This window comes from Schistocerca serialis, chromosome 1, assembly GCF_023864345.2.
Source record: "Schistocerca serialis cubense isolate TAMUIC-IGC-003099 chromosome 1, iqSchSeri2.2, whole genome shotgun sequence".
Classification (NCBI taxonomy): domain Eukaryota; kingdom Metazoa; phylum Arthropoda; class Insecta; order Orthoptera; family Acrididae; genus Schistocerca; species Schistocerca serialis.
This window is the reverse complement of record NC_064638.1, coordinates 740322947-740350768: the sequence shown is the minus strand read 5'-3', so window position 1 is coordinate 740350768 and position 27822 is coordinate 740322947. Positions and strand designations below refer to the sequence as shown.

Here is a 27822-nt window from a genome sequence, read left to right as displayed (position 1 = left end):
TTCTCTTTCACTGTTTACAACACTGAGGTAACTTTTTGATTCTGTGACTGTAGAAATCACATGGTTCTGAGACAAGAACTCATCAAGTCATGTTTGGGGAGCATTTTCATCTGGAAAGGAAGTTCCTTGAAGATTGTCTGATAGAATGTGGAAAAGGTGAAAATCATGGAGCCTAAGATTGGGTGAATAAAGTGATTATGGAATGACTTCCCAACCAAACTCCTGTATAGTGGTTTTCATTGGTCTAGCCAAATTCAGACAGGTGTTATCATGGAGTAGCATCTCTTCACGCAGTCTTCCTACTCATTGTTCTTGGATTGCGTCTGTAAGATGTCTCAGTTATTGACAATAAATGTCAGCAGTGATGGTTACTTCTTGGGGAAACATTTCATAGCACAACACACCATTGCTGTTTCACCAGATGCATAACATTATCTTTTTTGGATGTTCACAGGTCATTGTGCGGGTAGTTGCTGCTTTGTTTGGGCTCAACCATTCTTTCTTTTCCTTATGTTAGCATAAATACACCATTTCTAGTCACCAGTAATGATACAAGACAGGAATGGTCGGTATTGTCCACAAGCCAGCTAATAATGCACAAGCAGAGGTGCACATATGACCACCCACAGATTTTTGTGATTTTGGCTTAGAGCATGCGCCACCCATACACCCAATTTTTGAGCCATTCTCATTGCATGCAGATGACACACAATGGTGGATTAATCACATTTGTCAGTTCTCAAGTACAATGATGTGGATAGTTGTGGATTAATGTGTTTAAATGATCTTCATCAAACTGTGAAGGTCTTCTGAACATCGAGCCGCTAATGTCAAAATGCTCCTCCTCAAAATGAGTAAACCATTTCCTTGTCATGCTCTCTGTCCAGTAACATTATCCTTATACACAGCACAAATGTTTCTGGCTGTCTCTGCTGCTGTCACTCCTCTATTGAACTCAAACAGAAAAATATGTAGAAATATTGTGATTTCTCTATTTGGCTCTCCATTTTCTACCATCCATAGCTCCACTCACTATCTCCAGGTGACAAAATGACAATATGTAAACCCAAATAGCAACAGTGAACTACAATTGGTAAATAAATTCATAGCAGCCAGAATACCAACATGCAAAACTAAAAACAGAGTGAAGTTATGCACCAATCTCATACTAGCAGAATAAATGATGTTCTGATAGACGAACCTTACTCAATGTGACTGAAAAAGAACTCAGGTCAATCATGCTTACAAAAAAGGTAAAAACTAGATACACAGGATTACAGAGCAACAGCTCTGATATCAAAGTGTTTGCTGCTCCTAGCACATATTCTAAGCACAAACATCATGAGGTTCCTGGAGAAAAACAGACTTCTCTCAAAGAATCAGCACAGATTTAACAAAAGCCCCTTGTGTGAAACTAAATCTATATCCACAGCTTTTGAAAGTCTCTTCGGGTTTACTGCCGGATCCTAAAATTAACTCGATCCAATACTCAGTGATCCAACTGTTCATCGTCTTCAGGATAGTGCTGCTGCTGCTGCTGTGAGGTCCCACTGAGAACTGATCAGTTCTCAGTGGCACTCAGAAGCGGCAGCAGCAGCGTTGTCCTGAAGATGATGAACAGTTGGATTGCCAAAAAATTTTGAATCGATTTGATTTTAGGACCCAGCAGCAAACCCAAATCCTCTGAGACTTTCAAGACTTATTATGCTGGGAAAGGCTAAGAAGTCATACATTTACAGCTACGTCTGTTCTCTGCAAAACACTGTGAAGTGCATGGCAGAGAGTACATCCCACTGTAGCAGTTAGTACAGCTTTTTCCAATTCCATTCTCATATGGAGTGCAGGAAGAATAGCTGTATCCATATATGCTGGAATTAGTCTGATCTTGTCCTCACAACCCCTACCGGAGCGAAAGTATACATATATTTTCAAGAATCTGCCAATTCAGTTTCCTCAGCATCTCTGTGACACTCTCCCATGGGTGAAAGAAACCTATGACAATTTCTGATGCCCTTTGTATATATTCAGTATCCCCTGCTAGTCCTATTTGGTATGGGTCCTACGTACTTGAGTGGTATTCTAGGATGGGTTGCACAAGTGATTTGTAAGCAATCTCATCTATAGACTGTTTGCATTTCCGTAGTATTCTGCCAATAAACCGAAGTGTGGCACCTGCTATGCCTGTGACTGAACCTATGTTACTGTTCCGTTTTGCATTCTAGAAAGTGTTACACCCAGCTATCTGTATGAGTTGACCAGTTGCAGCAGTGACTCATTCATATTATAGTCATACGATACTATGTTTTTCATTTTGTGAAGTGGACAGTTTTGCATTTCTGAACCTTTAAAGCAAGCTTCCAATCTTTGCACCAGTTTGAAATCTTATCAAGATCTGACTGAATATTTATGCACCTTCTTTCAGATAGTACTTTGCTGTAGGGAACTGATCATCTTTGAAACGTCTGAGCTGTTATTGCCATGGAGGAGCTCATTTGTTCCAGATTCCTCATTATGTTTGAGCACAGAATATGTTCTAAGATGTCACAGTAAACAGATATCAAGGATGTGGGATGGTAGTTTTGTGGATCGTTTCTGTTACCTTTCTAGCAAATGGGTGTGACCTGTATTTTTTTCCAACTACAGGACACAGTTTTTTGTTCAAGGCATCTGCAACAGATTTGTAGTGCCATCATAATTTTTTGGGCATTGCTGTGGAAAATGGCAGCTCAGACACAACAATTGAAGAAGCCATAAGCAGCCAGCTGACACCATAGTGTTGACATGCTGGCTGCAGAATTGAGGCTGTTTGTGCATTGCAAGGCTTACCAGCCTGAGCACTGAAATCCTGTCGATGCAGAGGAGAGTCTCTTGAAGGATGGGTCAAGCAGTTTTTACTCTGTCAAACCACAGATTTGTAATTCGTTCGTGGCTGGAAGCTGTACATTGGCATGACCAGTATAAATTAGCTTCAATCCTCACAGAGGTATCCACAGTCCTGCAGCAGCTACTATGATGAGAGGACTATGCTAGGTACCAGAGTGCAATGGGTGAGCTAACAGCCATCCCAAGTTTGAGCTTCTGCCTCTCCCAGACTGTCTTCTAGCACAAGTCGTCCTCCCTACTCATCGTGCCTCCTATAGGTGAGCTGCCCCCAGGCTTACTTCAGCAGCAGCCAGTCTCCTGCCCTGGGGGACAGCAGATTGAGTTCGTGGTGGTACAGCTGCTGGTGGGGGTAACCTGGCACCTTGCCCCTTCACTCGCAGGGGCAAGTTCCTCTCCTGGAGGCTGTGATCCCCTGCAAGAGTCCCAGCAGGCTTCTATGCCATTGGCACCTTCTTTGAGAAGCCACACCTTGCCCTGTCTAGGGCACCTGCTGCCAAGTGGGCTTCTGGGCATCAGCATTCATGGATACAGACATCACCATCATCTTCTTGTCCAAAAGCTGGCAATTGCAGCACAACAAGAGTAAACCATCCCAAGCGCAAAAGGGGGCATCGCTGCCACACTGCAGTGCTGCGAATGTACTAACATGTATCTCGATGAAATGTTTAACTTCCTGATGTTTTTGTGAGATAACAATGGCTGCACCCTCACCATGATTCGTTGCCGCAACCCACCCTGAACATAAGTGGTTCTTTACCTTGGGTCACTTCAGATTATATTTAAAAGAGGGGCTATCATGGCCAAAAATTCAGTATAGAATCTGATAGGAATTATGTCAGGCCTTGGAGCTTTTGCTCAATTTTAGTGATTTTGGCTGTTGCTCAATGCCACTGACACAAACACTTGTTTCAGTCATCTTATCACTGCTGTGAGGATTAAACTGGGGCAATTATCCTGAATTTTCTTTTGTAAAGGAACATTTAGAAACAGAATTAAGTATTTCTGCTTTTGCTTTGGTACCCTCAATCTCAGTTCCTGCCTTGTCTGTGAGTGTCTTGACACTAACTTTAGTGCCACTAACAGCCTTTACATATGACAAGAGTTTCTTCAGCTTTTGTGAAAGATCATTTGACAATATTCTGCTATGGTAGTCGTACAAAGGTTCATGCATTGCTTTCTTGGCAGCCAAATGCATTTCATTCAGCATATCCCTATCTGTACCCATACACTTTGTTTTACATATATTATGAAGTAATCTCTGTTCCTTTAGAAGTTTCTTTACAGTGACTGTATACCATGGAATTTATTGTGACCAATTTTCTATGATTCTTCCCCACATGAAGTCATCCATATGTTGTCTCCGGGCAATGTTGTAATTAAGAACACTACCCCAGTGCACCAAAACCTCTCACTAATTTACACCCATTGTCTTTTCCCATTCCTTCATCTGCCTTGTGTTGTGGGACCAGCCCCATTTGGTGCTGTAGTCACACGTGGACACACGTCCGTCTCACTCCATGTGACACCCAGCTATCCGTACATGACTGGAAGACTACTGGCAGCATACTCGAACACTTTTGTTCATTTCCAGAAAATAATTAGTGTGTTATGTTACTTTATCTATCTCGTCCTTAAGTTTTTCAGAGCAGTGTATTTATCATTATAAATGAAAATTTAATGTTTAAGTTAATATTTTCTTTTACCTCTAGTGCAGTACTGATTTTTATATTTCTAGGTTTATACAGACAGCAGAGATGCTCAAACCTTCAACAACAGTCTTCAATGCTGATGATGAGCTAGTAGAGTATTATCCTCATCTCTTGCTAGTTCATACAAAAACATCCCCAGATGATTATAATCCAGGGAATGTAAGCCTGATGCAGGTAATAATCAATTTATTCATGTGCCACTCACAAAACTTTCTGAATCTAGTTTGTACTTAAATAATGGGTCAACCATGAATCAAAACTACAAGAAAAAAAACTTATACTGCGACCACCACCACCACCACCACCACCAGCAGCATTTTACATTACACTACTCTTCAACCAAAGCTAATAAATTTTCACTAGCAGCATATTTGGTTCTCTCTCTCTCTCTCTCTCTCTCTCTCTCTCTCTCTCTCTCTCTCTCTGTGTGTGTGTGTGTGTGTGTGTGTGTGTGTGTGTGTGTGTGTGTGTTTCTATTTAATTAATTTTTTGTATCGCAAAAACTGTTTATTTTGAGAAATCTTTGTTCTTGATTCTTTTTGAATATCTAAGATTTTTCTTTAATTTCACCAATCAAATGAATGCTTGTAATTTATATTTGGTAGGTCATATGGAGTCTATCGATTTCAGTGGCAGTATTCCCACTCAGACTGAGATTACCATCCCTTGTTCTAAATCACCTCAAAAAGATTCAAGAAGAATAGATCAGTGAGGCAAATACCACTGAAGAAACATGAGAGACTACAGTAGGATTGCCATTTTGGGCATTTGCCACACAGAAGTGAATGTTTTGGCAAGAACTATACACTATTTACATGTAGGTTTGAGCAATGTGTAATGATTGTGTCTTTGTGAATATGAACCAAAAAATATGTAAAATATGAGATAAACAGAAATCTTCATCAAATATCAGAGATTTACAGGGACGAGGTATTTAGTGGCTCATTAGTCCGTAAATGGATGTGAATTTTTAATTGAGTGTATAAAAATGTATGTTAAGTGCTATCAAAAGTGAGTGAGAATTGGGTAGGACAGATTGAGAGAATATACTGTGTTCCACTTATCAGAAATTTCACAAACACATGATGTCTGTGAGAGTGGGCATTTTGGTAGTACTGTGGACACCTATGACGGAAGAAAACATTAAAAGATCTGTTTGGTGGGACTCATTGTTAATTAAATGGCAAACATTCGGCAGCACTGTTCTTCTGGACTGAATGTAGTGACAAATTGTTGGATCATGTTGTTAGTGAGGAATGGGACATTGATGTGGCCCTTGATAAGTAAAATGAAAAGCAAGCCTGTGGAGTAAAAGTACTCATTGTTGTCAAAAAGGACAATGCTGTGACAATGTATTGGAACATAGATCATAAGTATTGTGTTTTTGCAGCAGGCAGTGAGTGTTGATTATAAAATGTATGCCCAAATCCAATATTATTTACACAAATGTGTCGTAGAATTGTGTGCCGCAGTCAGTATAACCATGTTTTTGAAAACATTCATCAGATGCACAATAATGTTTAGCTGTATACCATACATGTATTGGAATAATTATTCATAACCATTGGAGGCAGAACTTTCATTATTCTGATAAAAATGCAGATCTGAGTGTCAACAGTTCATATCTCTGGAATGAAATTTTCACTCTGCATCTTCTTGGAAGATGAAAACTTTTTACTGGATCGAGGCTCAAACTCAGGACATTTGTGGGCAAGTTATCTACAAACTGAGCTATTCAGGTATGACTCATAACCCATCCTCACAGTTTTAACTCCTCTAGTACCTCGTCTCCTACCTCCCTACCTGCAGAGTGAAAAGTTAATTCTGGAAACAAGCCCCAGGCTGTGGCTAAGCCATGTCTTTGCAATATCCTCTCTTCCAGGAGTGCTAGTCTTGCAACGTTCACAGGAGAACTTCTGTGAGGTCTGGAAGGTAGGAGATTAAGTACTGGTGAACTTAAAGCTGTGAGGATAAGTCATGAGTCATGCTTGGATAGCTGAGTCAGGAGTGCATTTGCCCATGAAAGGGTCTGAGTCTCGGTCTGGAACACAGTTTTAATCTGCCAGGAAGTTTCAGCTTGTACCTCTGTCTGCATCTTATATCATTCCTTGCTGGATAACCTTTCCATGATGATAAAAAATGAAAGAAACTGTCACTAGTAGTTCTAAAATGTCTGGGAGGGGGCAAAGCAGCAGTGAAATGTCACACCAATCCAAATGACTTCTTTAGCCACCACCTAATCATCGTGGACGAGTGCTGTGTGCATCACTATGACACCAAGACAAGGAGCAAAACAAGCAATGGATACATGTGAATTCGCAAGCAGCAAAGAACATGAAGGCCCAACCATCATCAGGCAAATTGATTCTGAGTATTTTTTGTGAGTGCCATGATGTAGTGATAACAGATTATGCTCACAAGGGGCAAAACGTCACAGTAGCATGCTACTGAAATCTCCTGATGACGTTATGGAAGGCTATCAAGATGAAGGGTTATTGAAAGCTGTCCAAGGGGTTGCTTTTGCTCAACAACAATTCCCCAGCTCTTACTGCAAAGCACACAGTCTTTTCTCCTCATGTTCTTTTGACCTGGCACCCATCATCTTTTCTCTCTTTCCTAATATGAAGAAACCATTCATGTGGCAGGCATTTCTAGAATGACAACAAGGTGATTATTGCGATGGAACGTTTCCTGAACAGCCTTGACATAGATTTCCACAGCTGAGACCTCCATCAAGTAGTCCATCATTGCAAAAGATGTGCTGCATTGAACGGTGAACATGTAGCGTGACTAACACTATCATCATGTTTCATGGTCTCAGCTTAATTTTTTGTGGTGATGATTAAAACTTTATGACTATCTCTCAGAAGTGGGTGGAATTAATGAAAAGAAGCAATCTTTGAGGTACTGAAATCCCTGCACTGGAAGTTAACCTGATCGCAAATATTGATGAGTCCAGTCCTTGCAAAATATGATGTGATGTCTCAGCTAAGGTTTGCTACCTATATGGACACCTAAGAATTTTGAACAAAATGCTCACCGTGTCTGCTGATGTCCATGTGCAATAAACAGTCTTCTGGGAGCTTTTATGGTCAGAATGGAACTAGATGTAATCAGTTTTATATAGGTTTATTGCTGGTGGATGTACTGTAAACCACTTCTGAATATTAATAAGCAGTTGTTTGTCTGTGGTATTTTAAGTTAGCAAATATTTCGCTGTCAGTCACAGTGCTCATTTTATTGCTAAGCATTGCAAACTTATGTGCTCTGTTGGAGGACAAAGATAGCTGTTAACATAAATGATAAATAGTAGGGGACCAAGGACAAATCCATGTGGGACTGAAAAAAAGTACCATTCCCCAGTCAGACTACCCTTCCACCAGTTTGTTTACATCTAAAACTACTGTTTGCTGACTGTCCTGCAGGTAAGAATTTAGTTAGTTATCCACTTGTCATCTGAATCTGAAGTGACTTGTTTTTTCAAGAAATATCCTATGACCAGCACAGTTGGAAGCTTTTGGAAAATCTCAGAATATACCAACTGGCAATGTCTGCTTGTTTAGACATTCCAGCTCATCGTTTTTGAATGAATTTATGGCTTCAATTGTAGAGATAGCTTTTTGAAACTTGCATTGGTTTTTACTAGTAATGTTTAAGCTGTCAAGAGGTCTCACAATCATGGAATACAGCTATGCTTCAAGGACTTAAATAATGCTGCAAGAAGGTGGATAGGACAATAATTTGTAACATTTGCAGCATCACCTCTTTTTAAAGGGGCAGCACCAATCTGACTATTTATTACCTTACATATAATTTTGATTTTATTGATACAGTTATTTATTTTTCAGCTTAAATACAAACTTTGAGATATATTAATAACCTGGCTTAGTATTTCGCAATACTTTTTGTAGTGATTTAGCTATGCTGGATAGTCTGAAATTGTTGCTCTGGTATTCACATCCTACTTTCTTTTATGTGAAGTCTGTATTCTTGTATTCTTCCCTGACTTATTTGTGGATTCTTTGGTTTGTACCCTACATATCCTTTTTGAAAAAAAGTGCATTCAAGTATTAATGCCATTTAATCACTGAAGAAATAGTACTTGGAATTGGTATTGTGTTCATCATATGGAAGCATCCAATATGCATCTTGTATATATGATTTAAAGGCTTGGATAGTTTCCTCAGTTAGCCTCCATACTATGTTCCAGTAGGCTCAGTTAGATTCTTCCTAATATTTACATCATTAATAATGAGGTTTAGTCCATTGTGATTAGAAAGACATTTCAGAACTTGACTAACACTTACATTAGCTGTATATACAGTGTCAATTAGTGTACCACAGTGTTACATTATGGTATACAATTTGGCTGAGGAAGTAAGGTTAAATGTGGACATCAAATTTTCTGAGTCTGATCTGCCACTGGAATGTGTCGGAAAATTGACAACAAAATACCCAAGAATCATCACACCTGTCACATCTATACATGCACACTAGTAGTGTGTCTAATTGCTTCAAAAAGAGGCTAAAATATCTTGAAAGTGTCTCATACACTATTAAATTCAGTAAATAAGAGTATTTGTATGCTATATGGCATACACTTCGAAATGTTGCTCTTTGTGCACTACACTTGTTACTGTTCCTGGCATAAATAGCAACACCACCTGTTTCTTCAGTTTTTGACAGAATGAAGTTGTCATGTTGGAAGTATTCATTGCTAATTTTCCTAGACCATGAGTAACATGGTGCTCATTGAAACATAGAATATGGATGCAATCAAAATCTTCTTGATCATTGACATCCATTGTAAGTTCATTGAGATTACTGCAAAGGCTTCTAATGTTCTAAAAAAAACTCTCGATTAGTGACTAGAGAGGGGTATTTGTATTATTTTTTCTTGTCAACCATTTGTTGAAATTGCCTGTTAGCATGTAGTGGAAGAATGGTAAAAAGTTTCATTACACTGTTTTCTCATTAGCCACCTGTCCAAGATAGCTTGCCTTTTCCTAAAAAGTTTCTTGACTTTTGATGAGCCATCTGTTCAAAACATGTTTACTGTTGAGACACTTGTTACCTAAATTAATTAAGTTTTTTCTGTGCCTTGTAAGGTGAAGGCTATGATTAGTGTGAAGTTCACCACTAAATTTCTGTATGTCTGTCAACTAAAAATTTGAAAAACTATTGGAGATACCTGAAAAATGTTTTCTTTGCGATTATTACTGCCCTGTCAACACATGGAGTTTGAATTACATCATACTGTGGAGCATGTCAAAAACCGCATTTGTATGTTTCAGTTTTGTGGAGCTTTTCTTAAGGCATTAACAGCATGGAAACCTTCATTGATAATGACATCATTTTAACAACCACAGATGACAAAAGAGTCATCCTTCATAAACCTGAGGACAACTTTCTCCAACAACTGAGTAGTTTCAATGTCTTTAACTTTGATTATATGCACATCACATGTCACAATCTTACATTTTATAATCATTGAGTTTTCATTGCAGTTTCATTTTGATGTTGCACAAGACAAGGAAATTTGAGGAGCTCTGCTGTTGTGTTTCTTTTTACCTTTATCATCTAATGTCGCATGAAAAGTGAGGGAGTAAATTCACTTTACTATCCAAGTAGTGGCATCTTGGGTACCATTTCTATTTGGATGAAACCTAGTAAAGTGCTGCAATGTTCAAACTAGACTTTGAGTTGTGAACAGGTTTATCTATTTTCTTGACTTATTACATACTTTTTAACATTCTGATATAGTGATGTAGATAATAATAGCAGCATAGGTTACTGAAACTGCACTGAGGAAAAAAAAGTTGATTGAAAAGAACAACTTTTCAATGCAGATCCCATGGATTCTACAATATCACACAATTCCACCAATTTTATCACTATATTGACTGTTTGGCATAATAATGTGTGGTAGATATACGTTGGAAATGAAGGGTAATTATGTAATTTTATAACAGAATACATGTACTACAAATGCTATATTATGTATTATTTTAATTTTAGTAAGAGTTCCCGGAAATACTATTTGGGAGTATAGGTGGAGGAAGGAGAAACTACTGTGCCAGGCATTAGTGCAGTACTTTTGGAAATTTGACTGTTTGTACCCACTGTAATTTAGACAGTGTAAAAAAAAAGAAGAGGGAGGTTAGTAGCTCAAGGCATAAATAAATGAATTGCATACAAATAGCCTAGATCCATAAAATAGACAATAGTACCTGTTCTCTCTTGTTTGAGTGAAGCATCTCTGTATAAAGTAAATCTGTCATAAAACTGAAGGTTGGCTTGAACACCACAGGGCTTTACTAGGTGTGGCTCTTTAGCTAATGGTATGCCACTGCCTCCCCCTGACATTTGAACTGACTTATTGTGCCATTGGTAGAGGGACGTACGATATAATGTGAACTCCAGACTGTGGTGCAACTGGGAATTTTTCCCATTAATAAACATTACCAGAGGTGACAGAAGTGATAAACGACACAGGAAAATTCAAGAGTGACTCGGATTGAACCCCTAATCTTGGTTCTGTTTTCTAGCACTGAGCTACTGAACAGAAAAGAATATTGAAAATTAGAGACCTACATACACATTGTTTTTTGTTTCAGGATGTATACAGCCAAACCTTTGCCAGGTCCAATTTACAATTGCAGAGTGGCCTGGGTATTGCTAATGGAAGTGTCATCAATATACTGTCTCCTGAGGTCTGTGGGGAACCAATCAACATGTTTCTTCTGCCAGATCTTGATGAAGAAGGTAATACTTTAATTATGAAGGCTGTGTCAAAAAAGACTTTACAACTATGAAAATTCATATTGATTTAGTCATTTAACTTGCAGAAATAGTTTGTGTCATTTTATAGTGAATATATCAAGTTTCAGTGTGACTTCCACTGGTCATGTGGTGCACCTACCATCTGAAGCAGATTTATTGCCAAACTTGGTGCAGCATGTCAGGCATGACTTGTTCAATTGCGAGACAGATTCTAGCTCTGATCTCTGGTAGAGAAGCCGATAAGGGTGGTAACAAACATGGTATCATTGATGAATCCTCAAAAGAAAAAGTCAAATTTTTCGGTCCAGTAACTGTGGGGGGCCATGCAATTGGCGCCCTCTTGGCCTGGAAAGCGAACATTTAGGAAATCCCGGACTTGAGAGAGGTAGTGTGGAGTTCTACATCTTGCATGATCTGTGTTCTCAATTCTTGGTCATCAGCATTAGGTTTTCCAGCATATCTGAGCACACTAATCCAAAACACACAGTGAGCATGCTTGGGCATGTTAGAGGCTGTCGTCTTTGCTGCAACTGCCACTACCACTTGAGACAAAATTCTGTACTAGGGTACTACATGAATCAAAACTTGATGTATTTTCCTTCAGGATGACACAAAGACTAAGGCTGTAAGTCATATGAATAAGTTTGTATGAATTTTCAAAGTTGTGAAGTCCTTCCTGATACAGCCAATGTAATGATTCTGTCCTTCATAGCTTATTCCGAGGACTCCAAATGGTTCCCAAATATGAAATGTTTTTTATCCCTAAGAAAGTGTCTGCCTGCTTAGCTGAGTGGTAACATGTTTGCCTGTCATGCAGTGGGCCCGGATTTGATTCTTGGCCAGGTTGGAGATTTTTCTCTGCTTGTGGACTGGGTGTTATGCTGTCATCAGCATCATCTCATCATCACTGACACGCAAGTCATCCAATGTGGCGTCACCTGAAATAAGACTTTCAACCCAGCGACCAAACTTCTGCGGATAGGGCCTCCCAGTCGACAGTGCCACACAATCATTTCATTTCCATAAGAAAGAGAAATCACAGGTCGCTGTTTGGCATGCTTAAGCTCTTTTGTGTTCAGGAACATGAATGTTGTGTAAAGAGTTCCATACAGCACTGCCCTAGGCCACTTCTCTTAAATTCTTTAAAAAATCTGTTGTGTATATATTCCAGTTTAGCAATCAGTAGTTGCTGTCATATTTATTATGATGGTGCACAGCAAAGTACCATTGTTCTACTCTTTGATATCTGCATCTGGTATTGAATAAGCATAACCAGAAACAGCCATATATACAGCTGTTTCCTTGTTTGTGGGTCAGATTTTACACTCCAGTTTTTGTTGCTAGTGTACCAGTGCATGGGGAGCTGAGTAATAATAGTTGATAGCATACTGAAGGATGTAGGCATCCAAATTCTATTAAAATTAAACATGGATTTTGACAGTTAAAAACTTAATGTATTCAGCAGATAGAATGCAAGGGGCACATCCTAGGGAAGGTACATTAGCCACAAACCACCTGGAAGAGCCATTGCAGCTGTACTGAGATGGACTGAAGTCTAAAAAGCACATCCTGCCAGCCTGGAAACCAAGTCCAGAAGGACCAAGCTCCTCTCACTGGCTGCTATGACCATGTCACTGCAGATAGCACATGAGTCACTTCCCACACATCCTATGGTTGCCTACAGGTATTACTTGGAAAAGTGTTGCCTGTCAGCAGCCCCAACTAGAATTAACTGCTTCTAGCCTTAAACACAGGCTGAATTTGGCATTTAGGCCTAGGAAAAGTGTGCCAGGTATAGACTGCAAAACCAGCAGTGAAATTTTTTTTTTTTTAATTATGTGTGAACTAGTCCTAGTAACCCACTAAGTGCATGGTAGCTTGTATAAAGCTTCCCCATTCCATGGAACTGGTGACTACATTGACGAAAGATTATGACACACTCACGGAGAGATGTGTTGTCCAAATTGGGGACCTAAAGATCACAAAACGGCTGGGGGTAGGATGAAGTTACAATTCAAAAGAACCATGAGGTGGGGAGGCTTACTGCTGGGGATATTAAGTGTATTCAACAATCCTATAATTTAGTCAAAAAGAGGGTATAATTGGTAACGAGTTAAAAGATAATGGTTATTTCTTGCTTGTGCAGAGGTTTGGGGCCCCGTGTAATGGTAGTGTGGTTTGATGAGTCACGGCAATGAGGTGACAGGATTGCAGAGTGATCGTGTTATGGCCTGTGAAGACCAAATCGCTCATGTGGCAGCCACTGGGAAGGGTTTATGACACTTGTGTAACAGGTATTAGGTAATGTCACGGAGCCGTGTCACACAAGGGGGCCTTGTTTACTGTGGACAAGACCCTTTTTCAGTACTTAAGCATCGAAACCACATATAGAGAATGCAATGTCTTTAGTAAATTAGATTGTTCAAGTTGGAGAAAAATTTGCATTTTCCTGTCACAAAACTATTGAACTTGTAAATAAAATTTGTAAAACAATTTAAGTAAATTAATCCTCAAAAATTGCAAATATATTATGTTATAATACAATTTGTGTCTGCTGTCTCAGATGAATTATGCCGAATAAGATGCGGAGTGAACAATAAAAATTCCTTGTAACATGTTATGGGATGAGGACAGTGATAAACGCTATACTATATTTGGACATAACTTTACAATAATTGCTGAAATAAAATGTAGTTCTGTATCCTGTCACAGAATTACCAAATGATGAAAAATATGATCCATGTGCAAGTAACTCTATGAAATAAACAATAGTGTAGACATTTATTGCAATATTAAATATTTCCAGCTTGATAAAGCAATATTTGGGGGTGGCAGATGGGAGAGAGAGAGAGAGAGAGAGAGAGAGAGAGAGAGAGAGTGAGAGAGAGAGTGAGAGTGAGAGGGGGAGGGGAGGGAGGGTGGGAGATTGTTAATGTTCTGACTGCCTAAAAGATTCGAACCACGTGCATTTCGGGCACTCACTCAGTGCTCTGAAGGTGATGACATATTGGTGGATCATGAATAAACTAAGCTACGAGTGTCACTCCAAAAGAAGTACACACTATTTTTGTAAAAATACAGTTTTCATTCTGCATGTGTGAAAGTTTTACAGTGTGTAGATACATCCTTCCCACTTGTTTTCAAACTTAGTTCAACCTGTTCCTGTGAGTGGCGCCGTCACAGCATGTCTTCAAGATGGCTGCTACACTTGACGTTCGTCAGAAGCAACGTGCTGTCATAGAATTCCTGTGCTGTGAAAACGAGACAGTGGAAAACATCCACAAGAGGTTGAAAAATGTGTATGGTGATGCTGCTGTCGATTGCAGTACAGTTAGGCGGTGGGCAAGCAGGTTACGTGATGAAAGTGGGCACGGCAATACTGAGGATTGTCCTCGCAGCGGCAGGCCTCATACTGCACACACTCCAGACAATGTGCAGAGAGTTAATGAATTGGTGACTGCTGACAGACGCATCACAGTGAATCACACTACGTTGGGATAGGAGAAGGAAGTGTTTGCAAAATACTGAAAGTGTTGACGTTAAAAAAGGTTTGTGCTAGGTGGGTTCCCAGGATGTTGACAGTGGCTCACAAAGAAACAAGAAAAATGGTATGCGGCGAACTTTTGGAACAGTACGAGAATGGTGGAGATGAATTTCTAGGAAGAATTGTGATGGGTGATGAAACATGGTTCAAATGGCTCTGAGCACTATGGGACTCAACTGCTGAGGTCATTAGTCCCCTAGAACTTAGAACTAGTTAAATCTAACTAACCTAAGGACTTCACAAACATCCATGCCCGAGGCAGGATTCGAACCTGCGACCGTAGCGGTCTTGCGGTTCCAGACTGCAGCGTATTTAACCGCACGGCCACTTCGGCCGGCGATGAAACATGGCTCCATCATTTTTCACCAGAGATGAAGAGGCAATCAGTGGAGTGGCATCATGGAAATTCACCCAAGGGAAAAAAAAAAAAATTTAAAACCACACCTTCTGCTGGAAAAGTTGTGACTACGGTGGTTTTTGATTCCGAAGGACTCTTGCTTGTGGACATCATACCAAGTGGAACCACCATAAATTCTGATGCATATGTGATGACACTGAAGAAACTTCAAGCTTGACTGAGTCGTGTTCAACCACATTGGCAAAAGCAGGATATTTTGCTGTTACACGATAATGCACGGCCACATGTCTGTCAAAAAACCATGGAAGCGATCACTTAACTCGGATGAACAACACTGAAACACATGCCTTACAGTCCTGACCCTGCTTCATGTGATTATCATCTCTTTGGGAAACTGAAAGATTCTCTTCATGGAACAAAGTTTGAAGATGATGACTCCCTTGTGCACACTGCCAAACAGTGGCTCCAACAGGTTGGTCCAGAATTTTACCATGCAGGTATATAGGTGTTGATTCCAAGATGGCATAACGCAGTTGAGACGGATGAAAATTATGTGGAGAAATGAAAATATTGTTCCTAAAGGATGTATCTACACACTGTAAAACTTTCAAACATGTAGAATAAAAGATGGATTTAAAAAAAATAGTGTTCATTTCTTTTGGAGTGACCCTCATAAAATAATGCAAGAAAGGATAGAGTAAAATACTCCATCTCACTGTACTGGGAGCCATGAGAGGGTCAAGATACTTTTACTTCTACTTACAAGGCCAACTGAAAAATCTCTCCACCCTGCTCACTTCCTACTCCTGTCTTGGTGTACCACTGTTCATCCGCTTTACAACAACCTCCAAACCTCCTCCACCCCCCCCCCCCCCCCCAATAGCTGACAAACCCTGTCTCGCAGACCTACTACATTTGCCCCACCCTCCAAAACTTCCTCCCACCACCACACAGAATCCAGAACTTAAACAGATCTGAAACACAGCCGCGAACCTTTCCTCCAGAATCCTTAGCCCCCACAGAAATATCAGTCCTTTCCGAAAGCCTCGCCTTTTGTCCCACTACCAAATTCAATAATGCAGGATTGTTAAAGACCTTCTCTCCTTCTCCCGGTCCCTACAGTGGAAAAACTCTTTCGCCACCAACCCTACCAATCAGACTCAACTAAGGACCAATGTTGAACAACCCTGCCTAACTCAGTTCACTCCTCCATCCAATCGTGATCCATCTCCCCTGCCCCCAAATCTCCACCTCAAAATAACTTTCCAGAATTTCTTAACCTTGAACCATACCTCACCATCATTCCCCAAATCCTTCAACATGCAAACTAACCTTACATCCGCTGAAAGAACTGCAGTCCACCATCTAAAAACTGATCCTGATCTTATAATCATATTTGCAGATGAAGGTTCCACCACTTTTGTTTTGAACCGCAAGGATTATCTGGCAGAAGGACTCCACCAGCTGTCAGATACATCAACCTGCAAACCTTGCCACAGTGACCCCGTTCTAGAAATCCAACAGGATCTCCAGTCACTCCTCAAATCCTTAGGCCCATCCCAGAACCTCTCCCCGGAGCCCATCCCTCTGCTCACCCCTACCACTCACTGCACTCCCAACTGCTACATACTTACTGAAGTTCATAAACCCAACCACCCAGGATGCCCCTTTGTGGCCAGTTACTGAGAGAATTTCTGCTGCTCTTGTAGACCAACACCTTCAACCTATTACCCGGAACTTACCCTCCTATATAAAAGGCATCAACCATTTTCCCCACCAACTCTCCACAGTTCCTGTCCCTTTACCACATGATGCCCTGCTCATCACTATTGATTCCACCTACCTTTACATTAACATTATGCCATCCGGCGACACCATAGTGGTCTCGTGTGCGAAATAGCGGTCAACGGCCGGCGACACCACAGTGGTGTCGTGGGCATAGTATCGTGCAGTGGCCGGCGACAGCACATTAGTATCTTTTGCATTCTGTTGATGTTTTGTTTAGGTAACAATAAGTTACACACATCAACAAGTTTTTTGTTTTTATAAGTAGTTGTGCCCTTTCATAATGGCAGATGAAAGAGACAATACGATTATTTACGATGAATGTGTGAACATCTTGTCCGACGTTCTGGACGACTTGGCCAATTGGGAACAAGACATGGGATATTGAAAAAATGAAAGTGAAGCAGAAGCGTTGGAAGATAGTGAAATATGTCCAACAAGAATTCAGCAAACTCTACGGTTGCCAACTGATTCAATCGATTCAGACAAAGAAGACAGTGCACAGTGCTCAGACTTTGATTTACTGAGAACCAATAATAAATTTGAAGGATCTTCAGGTCCAAACATATTTCCCAAAGATACAGAGAGCGTTGAGGATATCCTCAAATTATACATTAGGAACAATCTTTTCGAATACATTAGCAACAAAACCAACAAGTACTACAGTCAAAATTGCCATAGAAGAAAACTGAATAAAAAATGCCAAATTTGTTGACGTTGCGGCACCCGAACTTAGAAAATGGTTTGGGCTTGCTATCTGTATGAGAATTGTAAAAAAGGCAAGGATCAATGATTATTGGTCAATTAATCAGTTGATAGACGCACCGATATTTCGCAAAACTTATGTCCCGCATCCGATTCAGTCAAATATTATCATTTTTAAATTTTTCCGACAACAACAATAAACTGGATAATCCTGAATGACTTTTCAAAATGCAATTCGTGATTGGTTATTTTTCCAAAAAGTTCAAATAAACAAATATTTGACCAAAGAATTTTTGTATTTATTTACTTATGAATATCTTCGAAATTCGACAAAAATAGGGGAACAGAGTTGACAACTTATGAGACTCCTCATCCCACAGGAGAGACAAGGTAAAGTAACCCCCCCCCCCATAATACACACATGCCAATAAATGTGGAGGAACTGAAACTCTTAGCTCAGGAACGTCATCTGTCATGTAGGTTTACAGGAAACATACATCCCTGGTTACTGACCTGCATTGGAGTTCATGTGGGTCAATGGATTACAATCTGCTCTCTGTTTACCACTACAGATAGTTACATATTCTGAGACTTATAGAGCAACTCCCCTGCCCTTTTCTCCAACTGGAAGACTCCAGTGCTTGTAATGTGTTATAGGGCTCACACTTTACTTGTGCCAGGAGTCAAGTTTTAGAGTGCTTCATGGTGCCTCAGGATCTGTGCATCCTCAACACAGGGAATCCTACTCATTTCAAAATTGCTACTGGGTCACCTTCAGCCGTAGAGCTCTTCTTCTGTTCCCTGGCCCTTGCAGACTTGGCTCAGTGGAAAATTACTGAGTTCTCAGCTCACCTTAGGAGGCAACCTGTACCACGGTGGACCGATGAGTGCCTCACAGCAATCCAGGTCAAACATGCAGCTCTGCTGCCCAATGGCAGAAAACCTCGCAGGCTTTTGATTAACAAGAGTCAAAGCTCATTGCACCGAGGAGAGCAGTAAAAGGTCATGGCAAGTTTTGTGGACTCTCAACCATTCCACTTGCTCTATGGAAGATTGAGTTGCAGAGACTAAGCCTGATCAGAATTACATTGCCACATAGATGTCACTGGGATGTTTTCCATTCCATTGATGCTGGATAGTTACACTGAAATACTCTGGACGTAATAATTTAGGACCTATCTTCTGAGACCAGTTACTGGACTGCATTTTTTAGATTGAAATTGTGGTCATAGGCAATCTGCCAAAAGTGTGATTATGATGTACTATGTGTATAATGTATGAATAAGAGTTTGCTTGTGTGGAGCTGCCGCTTCAGGGTATTCATTTCTCATTTTCCACTAATATACATAAATAATTTTCTGAAAAAGAGGAATGGGGATGGGGGGGGATGAGGACTAACTTGCATATTACTATTTACAGTCTTTTGAAAGTTGAGAGTGAGTAGAGACAGCTCCATTAGAAAACACATAAGTCACAGAGTTCTGGAGACGGAGAACTTTAGAAAGTAGCAGAAGTGGGTAGACTAAAGATAGTAAAAGTAATAGAAAATACTAGATGCAAAGTGCTAAAAAGAGTAATGCTTCACAAACTTTTTGAAGACTTAGACTGAAAATAGAATCAAATGAATGTTTTTAATTAATTAAAGGCTAATTTTAAATTATAATAACTATCTGATTTTAGTAAATTTTTCTCATCACTATTTCCTACGTAAATCACCCATGATGCATCTATTACTACCTTTTGATATAACAAATGAGATAATGTGTCTTCAGGTTATCTGAAATTCACTTCTGTTCACTAAAACCTTACACAGTTCAGAATCTACTCAATATAAAAAACTTTGTCATTGATTTTAATTAACTTCGTTCACAAAAAGTTAAATGAAATTCATTTTTCACCTTTGTTTTGTATGGTATGTTCAACTGTGAGAATTAGGTAGAATGATGAGCCTGTATTGTTTATATGAGGACACATTGAACTATTTTGATAATTGGTAACTGATTTTGCATAATTCTACAGAATCAAGTTTGCTGTATCATGGACACCCTGGCCTTACTACATTGATTGATAATCTACGTAGTCAACTACTGAGCGTGGAGCGCAATGCACTTACCCACTCACCGCTGACTGAAAAAAACTGGTAAGATTTAAGAAAAAATAAATCTATTGATAAACTGGATATAGGTGAAGGGTAGGATTTGTAACATCCAGAGCATCACTCGGATATTGTTTCGTAGATATTCCATACACTGCTTATGGATTAAGTGGCACATTTCTTTTTGTTTCGCATTTTCACATGATCAAATGAAGAACCTTAAATAGCTGCAGCTACAGTGTGAATCTGTGCTTGAATAAGATCATTGTGCCAGCACAAAAAAGACTCTTATTGGTCTTATTTTGTAGAATGAACCTTAATGTTACATCAACCCAAAAGACAACATGTACCATATGATTGCTTACAAAATAAATAATTCTAGGTAAAATGACACTGATTTAGACAGTTCCAGTGACATTGGCACCATAATTAAATTTTTCCCTTGTTTACACAGTGCAGTTAAAATAATTTCTGATGATGATGAGATAATCTGATTAAAATCACTTGATAGTCGACACTTCATGGGTTGGAGCGGGTTTCCTCCAATCAGAATGCTCAATGTCACGGCCAAACTGTCTCAACACTTGGTCTGATCACCTTATCTGGCTTTCGCTCTTGTTGTGTTTGGATTCCAAATCATGGATCTGGCCCTTGAATTTTGTATTTCACCGTATTTGATAAAAAAATAAAAAATAAAAATAAAAAAAAAACCCACACACACACACACACACACACACACACACACACACACACACATCAATATCGAAAGAGCAACATTGAGTGCCTATATTTTTATTTTATATTTTTTTTTTTTTCCACAATTTTCAGTGAACATTTGAAATTGTTCTTTTGAAATTTTAGTAGAACATAGTTTTACTTTCAGTATATGAGAGAGTCTTATTACTTTTTGAGTTTCCATTAGATCCAGTCTCCCTCTTTGACTGTGTGAATCAAGTATAGATGGCACAGAGAAGTAGTCCAGTTGAACTGTGGTTTGGCAGTGTGAATGGAATAACAAAATTTCCGATGTGAAGAAATAGCACACCAATTACTTTAAAATTTTTTTTTAACACAACTAGTATGAAGTATGGTAGGGTTGTAGCATAGCGATTAGTGCATGTTTTTTAATGCAACTGCTGTGGTATTTCTTCACATCAGCATTCTGCAAAAACAGGTGCTGAAACTGATGAACAAAAATCTAATTGACAAGATTGGTCTTTGCGGTGGGCAGAGACATGTAAGGGGAAATGCTGACATTATCGACACTGAGTGCCACCAACAGAAACTGCAAGATTTAACTTCAGCATGCAGTTCTGACACAACTGCTAGTTTGGTGGCGTTTGCAGAAATGATAAAACAGGAAAGTCGAGACCATTGATAGCATAGTAATTATTGTCAGTTATGAACATGCATCGTTTTCCTTTCAGTTCTTGCTCTAGGAGGGAGAAGCAGACTTAAATATACAACTCTAAAACTGGCAGTATATGTACACTGTGCAACCAAGGTTTTTTTGGCTGGTACGTTGATATTTTTTCCATCGACATATCGATGATTTTTTTAATTTATATCGTGGGCTGATTACAATTTTTTTTAAATACCGTATTTACTCGAATCTAAGCCGCACTTTTTTTTCCTGTTTTTGTAATCCAAAAAACTGCCTGCGGCTTAGAATCGAATGCAAAGCAAGCGGAAGTTCTGAAAAGTGTTAGTAGGTGCCGCCACAACTAACTTCTGCCGTCGAACATATGTAGCATGCTTTGTAGACACAAAGATAAATACTGGCGCCAAAACCTCTGCGTCAATAAATAAATTTTTAAAAAAGGTGGAAGACGAGCTTTTTTTCTCCGTCCCGAGTTTCGACCATTTTCATACATTATCCAACGAAGTAAATACAAATTCCGTATTGTTCATCTTCAAATGTAGCAGAATTTCAATGTACTACGAAAATACGACTGGCAAGACTGTTTGGGATGTTTGTCAATATGGCCAACTCTACGTTCTGAATTTTTTCCTACCTGTGAGAAGAGATGGTTGTTAATAGGAACTGATGAAATGTGAATCACATGCACTATTCTCTTCACCATAAGAATAATACGAATATAAACATCTTGCCATGTATTCTTTCGTGTTTGCTACTATCTCATTTAAATCCTGTCTGCCTAATAAACTGCGAAACTAGAGCGAGACAACAGCAAACGCGGAAGAATATACGTATCGTGTCATGTTTATATTCGTATTATTTTTATGCCTAATAGTGATACAGTCAGAAATGAAGCACGGCACCTGACTAGATTTTTAAATCTAAGATGACTAATTTCTGTGCAGAATTTGATGTACTAAAGAAGCGGCCGCAAAGATTTTCAAACGGAGAAAAATTTTCGCCTAACTCTCGTTCAGAACATGTTCTATCATACGCAGTCTATTATTTGGTTCTTGTTGATCATTATCAAAGAAAGCAGCAGTGTAAGTAACAACAAATTGCAGTCTCTTGCCATTGTTTCGCTAATGAGACGATTCCTCTCTTTTTGTTCTTAATTGTAAGCGGCGATAGCGCGCACAAAAGCAAGCCGTGCCGCGAGCGGCGACAGGCCGTAAACACGCACTATCAGAATGCGACAAACAGTGCATGACACAGTACAGTAATGCATTTTCAGCTTAAAGTGGCGTAAACACCTATAACAAAGAAAATGGCACTTATCAGATCAAAGCAAAATAAGCAATCAATTCAAATGAGACGAAGCACGTGAAAAAGGAAGGGTACCCGTATAAATACTGACGGAACGCCTGACGCATTGCAATGGCTACCTGGTAAAGCTTAACTGCTAAGCTTATGACTCGAACCAAACTACTGTAGCTGTATCGTCATTCATTCGACCTAAATTGTGTCTCATATTACAATGGACCAACTTTGTTTCGATTTGGAGGTGCGGCCTAAAACTTTTCTCTCCCCTTGAATTTCGAGTCTCAAATTTCAGGTGCGGCTTAGATTCGGGAATTTTTTTTTTTCCTTTATTTCGAGTCTCATTTTTCAGGTGCGGCTTAGATTCGAGTGAGGCTTAGATTCGAGTAAATACGGTACTGATATATTGTATTCCCAATGTTTATAAAAATATCAACAGTCCTAACATATTTCACACACAGAACTAACCAAATCCTACTGGATCCTTTCGCACAAGACACAATTCAGCATCACATATACAGTTATTGTAATCACAGAGATTGGCTTACATTAGAGAAGTTTCACGCAACATTATGTCAAGGCAAATTTTTGAAGGCTACGATTCATCATTGCTACCATAATATGTGTCATAAATGTGCATGGTAGTATTGTAACATAATGTTTAACGTATGAACTTGTCGTGCACAAGGTCGTAGGTTTGAAACTTGTGAAAGCTAGTGAAATTTTTTTATTTCTGAATCTAATCAAAAGGCTTTCATTATTATGTTATTCAGTTAATCCATTTGAATATAAGTTTTTAATTTCTACTGCTTCGCTGTACCATTTTGATTATGCTAATTTTCTGTTTACCATCATTTTGTCTTCCTATCGTTATTGTTTTGTTTGGAATCTGCCAGTATCGTGTACAATCTACAACCAAGTACCAAACAGAACTGCTCATCATCTGGTAAAGCAAGAGTTCATTTAGCCAGTGTAAGGATAGTTTCAGGTAGCCAATGAATGATAATGAGAAATTACAGTTTCTTTTTCAGTGCTAAAACTGGAATTTTTCTGTCTTGAGTTTGCTTGTAGAGGTTAGCTTTAATCACTGTGAACAAAGAGATCATGATTTTAGTTCTGCCACAGATTGTTAACCACTGTTTTCTCAGATACGAGGGCAGTTCAATAAGTAATGCAACACATTTTTTTTCTGAAACAGGGGTTGTTTTATTCAGCATTGAAATACACCAGGTTATTCCCCAATCTTTTAGCTACACAACACTATTTTTCAACGTAATCTCCATTCAATGCTACGGCCTTACGCCACCTTGAAATGAGGGCCTGTATGCCTGCACGGTACCATTCCACTGGTCGATGTCGGAGCCAATGTCGTACTGCATCAATAACTTCTTCATCATCCATGTAGTGCCTCCCACGGATTGCGTCCTTCATTGGGCCAAACATATGGAAATCCGACGGTGCGAGATCGGGGCTGTAGGGTGCATGAGGAAGAACAGTCCACTGAAGTTTTGTGAGCTCCTCTCGGGTGCAAAGACTTGTGTGAGGTCTTGCGTTGTCATGAAGAAGGAGAAGTTCGTTCAGATTTTTGTGCCTACGAACACGCTGAAGTCGTTTCTTCAGTTTCTGAAGAGTAGCACAATACACTTCAGAGTTGATCGTTTGACCATGGGGAAGGACATCGAACAGAATAACCCCTTCAGCGTCCCAGAAGACTGTAACCATGACTTTACCGGCTGAGGGTATGGCTTTAAACTTTTTCTTGGTAGGGGAGTGGGTGTGGCGCCACTCCATTGATTGCCGTTTTGTTTCAGGTTCGAAGTGATGAACCCATGTTTCATCACCTGTAACAATCTTTGACAAGAAATTGTCACCCTCAGCCACATGACGAGCAAGCAATTCCGCACAGATGGTTCTCCTTTGCTCTTTATGGTGTTCGGTTAGACAACGAGGGACCCAGCAGGAACAAACCTTTGAATATCCCAACTGGTGAACAATTGTGACAGCACTACCAACAGAGATGTCAAGTTGAGCACTGAGTTGTTTGATGGTGATCCGTCGATCATCTCGAACGAGTGTGTTCGCACGCTCCACCATTGCAGGAGTCACAGCTGTGCACGGCCGGCCCACACACGGGAGATCAGACAGTCTTGCTTGACCTTGAGGCGATGATGACACACGCTTTCCCCAACGACTCACCGTGCTTTTGTCCACTGCCAGATCACCGTAGACATTCTGCAAGCGCCTATGAATATCTGAGATGCCCTGGTTTTCCGCCAAAAGAAACTCGATCACTGCCTGTTGTTTGCAACGCACATCCGTTACAGACGCCATTTTAACAGCTCCGTACAGCGCTGCCACCTGTCGGAAGTCAATGAAACTATACGAGACGAAAATATTCTACAAGAAATTTCCGGTTTTTTCAACCAAAATTGGCCGAAAAAAAAAAAATGTGTTGCATTACTTATTGAACTGCCCTCGTACATTGCAAATCATGAGGTTGTGGTTAGGTTAGGAAATGAGTTTAAATTCAGGGCTACAATATGCTTTGTTTGCCGCAGTTTAGTCATTGGCCACATAAAATCTGCTTTCATCAAAGCATCTCTCGTTTCTGTATTACCTCATGGTGGCTGCTTCCAACGTTGCTCTGTGTTACAGATTAACAGCATTTGTGAAGTGACCTGCCATGTTTCTGAGCAGTAGCCAGCAGCCGATGTGGCAACACTGTTGCATCAAGTGACAGATGTCAACTATCAAGTAATTTTAATCAAGCTATATTGTTGAGTCAGTGATAAAATTTTATTGAACCATGGTAGTCTCTACAATACTTTAAATAGCAGGGTATTCGAACCTGACAGAAAAACAATAATGAAGACTTCATCCATCGGAAACCTACTTTCTATACTCCACTTTGGGATAAAAAAAGAGGCAATTGCATCTGAAATGCAGATATAAAATTCTCGTTAGATGTAAAGAGCATATTAGAATAAACTGAAGTATGTTCAGATAAAATTGTTAAATTATCTTAAAAGGATAACCAATAATATACATAGAAAAATACTGTATGATTGTAAATACAAAGCCCTTGGAAATATTAGTAGAGGAAGACTACAGAAAAGATATAGAGACCAATTTTGACTTAACAAGACTAATACTTGATGAAGATAATGATAAAATGCTGCTGATAAGCCTGAAATTATTCTGGCAGAAAGTCCTAATTTACACACAGATCAAGATAGGTGACACAGTAATCAGTCCTTAACAGGAGTGTGGTTCTTTATCATGTGTTTGAGGCCCTTTGCCATATTTAGTTTTGACTTCCTTGCCAGTCTTCTTCATCTAGCCCTTATGGGGTCTTTGTCTAGATCTCTTTTTAAAAATATTTTATTGAAAGTGTGCGTTAGTGTTGTATGGGGAGCCATTCTCTTCATGTGAACATACTACTATAATAATTTAGCTTGAAGGATCTTCTGCAGGTTTTCGTTCCAGTCCTATCTGTTCTATGATGTATTTAATCTTTATTTGTATGTAAGAATGGAGGGACTTCATTTCACCTGGCCTAATACATAACATAATTTGGAAGCTTTTTGTATTCTTTCGTCTATATCTTGGCATATGATGATATATGAAGAGAGGATCGTACCTGAGTACTGAAAGTTGTCCACAGTGCCTGTCTCTTCATTTCTGTAAATGAAAAGCATGATATTATCTGTATTCTACAGGATTAATTTATTTAGTTAATCCATCTTTCAGCTTACAAGGCCATCATCAAAACTATGGTAGTGTTAGTAAGAAAATTATAAAAAGGCACTCTGTACCACCGTTATCTAGGGTGAAATGCAATTACACAGTTCAGTAATCTTAGTACACTGCCAGTTTGCATGTTCCATGTATTGGTGCAGCCAAGTATTCTGAACATTTACAAGCTGTTGTTGCATGACAGTAAACAGGTGAGTAGTAGTCTGGATTAAATACTAAGTAATTAAAGAGTAGACTCACATGGGTATGATGGACTATCACACAGGTTACTGAAGATCATTAAACCATATACTGATGCTTTACTCTGCACCTGAGTTATTTGTATTACAGGCACCACTTTACAAAAAGAGAGAAAGAGATAGTGGAAACAATTACAAACATTTTTCCTTGCAATCTGTGTTTTCAAAGGTTTATGTAGGCACACTGCAATGTGTTACTACTCTCCCATGTAGACTCACAGTTTGATATTAGGGAAGGAGCATCTGGAAGTGAAGTTTATTCTTTGGCATGTGAGGCTCTTCAAAAGCTAAACTATAACTTGTAGAGAACAATAAATATATTCTTTGGATTGACAGAACCCTTTGATAGTGTGGGCCGTGTTATGTCAGAGTATTATACAGCTTGAGAAATAGGTCACTAATGAATCTACATATTTCTATAAAATGAGAAGCAGAAGCTTATCCCACTGTGCCTACATGCAAGACACAATTTTGAATCTGACTGAAAATCTGTGGGGTTCTGGTGTTTGTGGGCTACGACAAAAAAGCCCAGCTGATTCTCAAAATGCATTTGCTGATGACCCAAATTTGTAAACAGTAGAGCAAATTCCTCAATGAGTAATATCCTGTGCCTTACTGAAAACAGATTGTTGCTTGACTGTAGCAAACCATAATGCATGCAGTTTCTAATGCACATAAAAATTACTTCCCCAGTCATTCTTAGGTTTCCTATCAGTCACTTATCACTTCTAACAGTAGTTGGTAACTCGAAAAATGCTAAGTTGTGCTACTGAGTCCATGTTCAACCCCACATAACTAGCACGATAAGGGGAGGAAGATGACAGCATACTGCCTCCAGTAGGATCATGCGCTGTGGTGTTCAGTCTGATGTACGTGTTGCCAGAAAGCTTTTTGTGATGGAGTCCTTGCATAAAAATTTCCTGATTCACTTGCCATATCAAATTCAGATAAAATTACAAGCTTTTGCTGATATCCACCATCAGTTTTAGTCCCCGATGAAGATGATGGGGGATGTCATTGAAAGCTTGGAATTATGTCTGATTCTCATGCGGCAAGTGAACCGGGAAAATTTGTGTGCAATCCTTGTGTTGATGATAGCTTTACTTTTTCTATAGAATCACGTAAAAATTGTATAATTGCTCTTTAATTCTTAGGTAGATAAAAAAGCTTTCTTGGGCATATCAAATTCAGGATACTGTTCCATGTGTGATGTTGTGTTTAATACAATAGTAACTTCCAATGCTGTTACTCCTGAACAGTAAAGATTCTCTGCTTTCCTTCTTCC

General features: G+C 39.4%; 1 protein-coding gene across 1 annotated transcript in view; it reads left to right on the top strand.

The window, feature by feature from the left end:
• The window catches only part of LOC126481844 (nonsense-mediated mRNA decay factor SMG9), a 94960-nt gene that overhangs the window by 60330 nt on the left and 6808 nt on the right, over window positions 1-27822 (top strand). The window contains exons 6-8 of the mRNA XM_050105807.1: window positions 4619-4766; window positions 11210-11357; window positions 19787-19907. Coding sequence (XP_049961764.1) covers window positions 4619-4766; window positions 11210-11357; window positions 19787-19907 — 417 coding nt within the window. The remainder of the gene's footprint in view (window positions 1-4618; window positions 4767-11209; window positions 11358-19786; window positions 19908-27822) is intronic.